The sequence below is a fragment of the Alexandromys fortis genome, unplaced genomic scaffold (genome assembly GCF_014885135.2).
Source record: "Alexandromys fortis isolate MF-2015 unplaced genomic scaffold, M_Fortis_MF-2015_v1.1 scaffold_290, whole genome shotgun sequence".
In the NCBI taxonomy this organism is placed as follows: domain Eukaryota; kingdom Metazoa; phylum Chordata; class Mammalia; order Rodentia; family Cricetidae; genus Alexandromys; species Alexandromys fortis.
This window is the reverse complement of record NW_026068167.1, coordinates 2,537-8,846: the sequence shown is the minus strand read 5'-3', so window position 1 is coordinate 8,846 and position 6,310 is coordinate 2,537. Positions and strand designations below refer to the sequence as shown.

At 48.2% G+C, this 6,310-nt stretch overlaps 1 protein-coding gene across 1 annotated transcript; it reads right to left on the bottom strand.

The window, feature by feature from the left end:
* Positions 1-2,139: 2,139 nt before the first annotated feature.
* LOC126492129 (apolipoprotein L3-like) lies at positions 2,140-6,304 on the bottom strand. The gene is made up of 2 exons (XM_050128277.1): positions 5,249-6,304; positions 2,140-3,438 (listed from the first exon to the last, which is right to left on the bottom strand). Exons 1-2 carry the CDS (start codon positions 5,419-5,421, stop codon positions 2,616-2,618), a joined length of 996 nt encoding a protein of 331 aa, XP_049984234.1. The 5' UTR covers positions 5,422-6,304; the 3' UTR covers positions 2,140-2,615.
* Positions 6,305-6,310: the final 6 nt, after the last annotated feature.

Below are 6,310 nucleotides of genomic sequence, written 5' to 3'. Positions count from 1 at the left end.
TGTTAGCTGTTTCAAAGTCAGAGGGAGTGAAGGTACAGTTGGGTTTCAGGTGAAGCAACAAGAACACAGGTCTGAGGTGAGCACTTTATCCTAAGTACGTTAGAAGTGAAGTTTTAATTCTTCATAATCCCAGAGCCCTTGAGGAGGAATTGTTACTTAAGCTTCCGTGTGTGCACAGTAGGTTGACTGCACCAGGTGCCCATTAAAGGTGATAAGTGTGTAACACGTGTTTCTTTCTCACCTTCACCACTGTCCCAGCCCTGCACATGCGGATCCATTTTAATTTCATTGGTCCCTTAGGTGCCCTGACCCCTGCCAAGGGCTCCACCCTCTCAGCTGTCACCACCACTACCACCCTCAACACTAACACCACCACTGTCACCATCCAGAGGTCACTTTCTGATGGGCAAAGCATGGGTTGGTGACATACAGGACACACTCAGATGCCTGAACTGAACACAGACCCCAGGGGCAGCAGCTGCAGGCACAGTCCTGTTGCCTGTCACTTGTGTTGGGCAGGACAGACCTGGTCACAGCTCCTCCTCTGTGCTGTCCTTCCTTCACCGTGTCCATCTCTCCTGTCCCTTTCTGGGGCCTCTTTATCTGTGAGCCTCACTGGTCTCTTCCCATAGCCTTTTCTTTTGTTAAGAGCACTTCTAACACCTGAGATACATTGTTACATCATAGAAATTCATTTTAACTTCTTTTTAAATGTATCTCTATCTTGAAAGTATCCTTCTACCTACTAGAATACTTTCACCACCCATGAGGTAATGCTGTATCTATGAGAAGTGACCATGGGCTGTGTCAATTCTCACCGACACCCACCATGCTTGTTTGTCTCTGTCATAAAGGAAGGTGTGTTCCTGGTGGGCAGAACCATGGAGGTGAGGTGGCCCTGGACTGGAAGCTGCAGGGAGCTCTCTGGGCACTGAACACCTAAGTGATCATTCATTGAAAGGGCTATGGTGCAGTTGTTTTGAGAGGCCTGTGAGCCTGGAAGAGTGCAGGGACAAAGGCACAGGCTCTTCAAGTCATCTGTGTCCTAAGGGCCACACTGACGGAGTCAGGAGAGAGTGCAGGGTTCAAGGTCAAGGATGTGGTGAGCTCTGGGGATGGCTCCTGAGTTTGTTCAGGGACAGAATCCGAGCCCTGTTACAGTGTTCACTATAACACGGGCACATGGGCTCAACAGTAGAGAGGACTCCATGAACTTGGACACTGAGGAGCAAGTTGCTAGGCGGCTCATGATGCAGATTGATTTCTTTCCCATGTTTGTCCAGTACTCAGTTCTCTTACTGCTCTGAGCCCCCAGGGCCATGGCTTTGTCCACATCCAGCTGTCCCTTGGCCAGACATCCCTTCCAAGGAGGGACAGAAGGGGCTGTGTGACCCAAGAATGATCATCTAAAAGACAAGACCCAGGAAGTACACAAGTCAGCTCTCTGTCTCAAGTGTTCAGAACTTGGGAAAGAAGGCCACTTGAGTGGTAAGGAACGAGGGGACACCGCTCACTGCTGCAGCCTTAGGGTGCTTCTGTGGCCAGAAGGGGAGGGTGAGATCAAGAAGGAAAACAGGCCGGGCGGTGGTGGCGCATGCCTTTAATCCCAGCACTTGGGAGGCAGAGGCAGGCGGATCTCTGTGAGTTCAAGGCCAGCCTGGTCTACAAGAGGTAGTTCCAGGACAGGAACCAAAAAAGCTAAGGAGAAACCCTGTCTCAAAAATCAAAAAAAAAAAAAAAACCCCCCATGATATTATTTTCACACAACAGAAAGCATGACCAGGCCGGTGTTTACAGTGTTTACTAATTAATTCTTCACATATAATGGAGCAAGTGTAGCCTTCGTGTGCATCTCAGCAGATCTCATCCAAATAGAGCAGGTGTTAAACTTCAGTAGGAATTAAGCCTTGAGATTTCCCCAAGAGTCTGCTTACAGAGAGCAGAACTCACCACCACATCCTGTCACCCCTCCTTCCTGTAGACGCTTGGCAGTAGAGCCCACGGCTGGCACATAGGACCAAGGACCTGTGATGACCCTGCAGATGATGTCCCCAGCCTCCCTTCCTTTCTATTCTCCAAGTATTTCACCAAAATCTCCATTACTCCACATGACCAAACCATGAAGAAAGAAATGGGGTACACATCCAAAGTCTGATTTAAGATTGGGAAATAATTGGAAATACACAGAATGAGGCAGAACTAGGAAGGAGGAGAAGTCTCTATGCAAGCAATCAGAAAGCAGTGGGAAAGTTGGCAGCTCAGGGACCTGTGAGGATGGTGAGCCTCTGTTAGGAGCAGTGTGGTGGGTATGACTGGGGAGCAGCCATGCTGTGGCTTAGTCAGGCCTTGGATGTTCTTCCCAGCTTGGGAGCGTGGTCCTTATGTGGGATGTTGGAAGTTGTTGGATCTAAAAGGGCGGTGAAGTGTAGTGGGAGATCACAAGCCTGTCCCACCTCTGTTCTGGCTTCCTTTCTCTTAATGTGGCCTCTCCTCTAGCAGGCACTACCACTGTTATGGCATTGGTATAAAGAGGATACATTCAGAAGCCATCAAGTGTCCATGGCTCTGTCCAGCACACACCACCCCCAGTCCTCTGAGCTGCACTGAAGAAGAGGTCATTGAGTCAGGATGTCATGCACCCGGATGAGCTCCTCCAACTTCTGCTCCAGTTCCTGAGCCTTCTGCCGCAGCTTTTCAGCAGACTCTGCCTTTGCACCCTCATGCAAATGTTTTGAGTCTTCTATGAGGCTGACCACATCTAGCACAAGGGTGAGACCTGCAGTGGCTGCACCCATGATCCGGGCTCCTTTGGTCATTGCCAGAGCAGTGCCTCCAAAGGCTTTCTCCACCTGTCTAGTGCTTCGGGCTGACACCTTTCCCGTTGTCATTAGACGCTTGGCAGTATTTGTCAGGCGAGGGCTGGCTTTGGTCAGCTTGATGGCATCAATGTTCTTCCTCATGCCTTCCAGGTTCCGGGAGGAATTCATAAATACAGAAAACAGCTTGGGGGTGTTATTCTCCAAAACTTCTTTAATGTCCTTCTTAGTGTCGGTGCTTTTAATGTTGTTCTCAGTGTCGTTGCTCCTTGGCAGAAGCTCGCTGGCTTCAGCTTCCACCGATGCTGTGCTTACGGCTTCCACAATGGTTGTGGAAACACTCGTCACAGCTGCTGCTGCCCCAAGCCCCAAGCCTGTGGCTGAAAGTCCCAGACTGACCCCGGCTGTCACAGGTGCCAGAGCGAGACCAAGAATTGTCATGACTCCAGACGCAGCACCGGTGGAGCTGGCCACCACTTGTGTGATGGTGCAGTCCCTGTGCACCTTGTCAATCTTGTCTGCAAGGGCGTGGAGCTTCCTGATGCTCTCCTCAAGCTCCCGTTTCATCTGAGGATAAACTTCCAGAAACCTTTTCTTCTCAGGTGAGGCATCTTTCAGTTTCCTGTAAAGGGAGAGACCAACTAACAGAGTGAGGAAGAGAGTTTGGAAAGATCTGTCCTGTGGCAATCAGAGCATCTGCGGGAGTGAAATGGAGGAGAGTCTTACAGCTGTACAATGTTGTTCTTGCATTGATGGGCAGGTTGGATCCACCACACAATGTTTAATTGTTAAGGACACGACGAGTTAAAAACCATATTACTCTGTCCTTTAAATTTTTTATTTTATTTGTTTGACTGTTTTGCCTGCAGGTGTGTGTGTGTACCACGTGCAGTCCTGGTGTCATGGAGGGCAGAAGAAGAAACTGGATCACTAGACCCAGAGTTACAGACATGTTGTGAGCCATCATGAGGATGCTGAGAACTGGATGTCAGCCTCCTGGAGGGGCACCCAGGGCTCTTAACTCCTGAGTCATCTCTAGTCACTTACCACACATTTTTATTGCGAGACATTTAATAAATATGGCCTCCCCTGAAGGCCAATGTCATCACTACCAACATAATTCTCTGTAGGAACTCTAAAACACAGAGAAGTGAGGTTAGAAAAAAAAACCAACTGTGATCAGAAGTTAAAGAAAGATGAGTGGATCCCCATTTCCATGTGGGTCCCATCCCTAAGTCCCCTCACTGTGCCTCTGCAAGTGTTTCCACGGCAGGCAGAACCGAGAAAACACAACATGTAGGTTCCCTAGCTCTCCCTAGAATTCCCAGCCTGAGAAGGGTGATGTGTCGTGGGATTTTGCTGTCATTTCTGACCTCCAGGGGATCTAGACACAAAAGGCCTGTGTTCCAAGAGGGATGGAAACCCTGGATCTCTTGCGGGGACTCTGTATGTGATCAAGGGCCACCAAATTTCTGGACACTGAGGCTTATGTGGATAAATATTTTTCCTTGTTCAACTTTATTAAACTATTCTACACTACTTTTATAGTGTGGCTCGGTCTTGACTTTTCATGCATTTTCTGCAATGGCTGGTGTTCCCTGCCCAGACTTGTCAAGAATCTTAAGTTAGCTGTGAGACTGCCCTACTTTTGATACTCAATACTCAATCAAGTTCCTTTGTTTAACTTCTGGTGTCTTAGTCTTGACCTCCCTCAGGAAGAATCCCATGAGGTCAGCTTCACAGTGCCCCTGCTCCCTGCTCACTACTGCTCCTCACTCAGCTTATCTGCCAGAGTCCCCAGCTGAATGCCTATCCAGAAGTGTTCTGTCTCTTCCCCTTAGGGCAGCAGTCCTGAACAGCTCCTTTCTGACTGCTAACTCGTGTCAGAATACGGCTTCTCTGCCAAGGCATCTCTCTTGGTGTGTGTCACCCCGTGTGAGCTCTCACGTGACTGTGCTGTGTCTTGAGGACAGCAGACAGTTCTCCCTTAATATCTAAATGCCCCGTTAGGATGTGGCTAATTTTGTAAAGCGTTTGCCAGGAAAACACATGGACCTGAGTTCTGTGTTCCAGAGTCCACGTAGAAAAGCTAGGTACAATTCTTTCTATCAGGCTACTGTTACCTTAACCCAAACCACACAACGATGGAACAATGAAAGAGTCTCATGTAGAACACTGATGCAAAATCTTCACAAAATATGGGCTAACTCAATCGTAGAACACTTAAAAAAAATCATTCATCATGAACAAGAAAAATTCATCTCTTACTTGATGTTTCATGTAAGAAAGTCTGTCAATGCAATCTACAATATAAACAGACTCCAAGAAAAAAACCACATGATCATCTTCTTAGATGCTGAACAAAGCCTTTGGCAAAATCCACCCCCTTTCATGATAAGGCTTTACAAAGATCACGGATACAAGGAACATACCTAAATATAATATAAACAATCAACAACAAGCCGACAGCCAACATCAACTTAAATGGCGAGAAACTGGACAGACCAGCTCTTTCCACAAGTTGTTTTCCGAATCCGTCTATGGTCGGCAGGAGCTGCAGGGCCACTGTGCTCCATGTGTCCCAGAGATACTCAACCACAGACATGATGAAGCCTTTCCTCTCTAGATTGGAAGGAAAAGGAATATGATTAGAGAAGCATGCTGGAGACCCTGAATGGCTTCAGGAGCTAGGTTTTAAATTTGTTCCTGAGCATCTGTCCCTTCAGGTATAATCTGATGTCACTTTTGGTAGGGACTGAGTTGTGTCCCTTAACACATTTGTTAAAGCTCTATCCCCAGGTAACTGTATTTGGAGATAGAGAAGGAAGCAAGTGAGGTTGTGAGTGAGGTCCCTGTCCCAGAGGGTTAGTGTCCTCACAGCAGCCAGAAGAAGCGCCCTCCCTCCATTCTCTCCTCTCTGTCTCCCCCATCCTCCCCTTTCTCCCTTTCCCTGACTCTCCTCTCTCCAGACACACAAGAGAGACCTTGGGCTAGAACAGGGTACAGGCTCCCTCTGCCAACCTGGAAGAGAGTGCCCACCCCCAGGGCCAATCTGCCACACTTTGATTGTGGTTGCTGGATTCCAGAACAGTGAGAGAAGAGGTCCTTTCTCTTTAAACCACCTACCCAGTGTCACTTTGTGATGGCATCCTGAGAGGACAGATATACCAGGGAGATGTCATGGTGCTTTGCAGAGACACGTATGGTTTTCAGCTGAGAACAGTTAGAAAGTGAGACTCTCATCCCCAGGAAGAGGGAGAGTCCAGTGATGGCATCCATCTACTGTGTGCCTGTGGCCCAGTCCTTGAATGTGATGTTTTCCCTTGATTTTTATTTCATGTATAGAAAGATTTGCCTGCTTGTATTTATGTATTTGCACCATGTGTGTCTCTGGTGACCGAAGAGGGCTTTGGATCCCCTGTAGCGGCAGTGACAGCCTGCTGTGAACCTGATGTGGGCGTTGGGAACTGAACCCATGTCTTCTGAAAGAGCAG

What these genes read in the sequence shown, in the direction of transcription:
- LOC126492129 (XM_050128277.1), bottom strand. Translation starts at nt 5,421, where the DNA reads ATGTCTGTGGTTGAGTATCTCTGGGACACATGGAGCACAGTGGCCCTG. An exon ending in ATTGTTTATATTATATTTAG is followed by an intron (nt 3,439 to 5,248) that starts GTATGTTCCTTG and finishes CTCCCTTTACAG; the next exon opens with GAAACTGAAAGATGCCTCAC.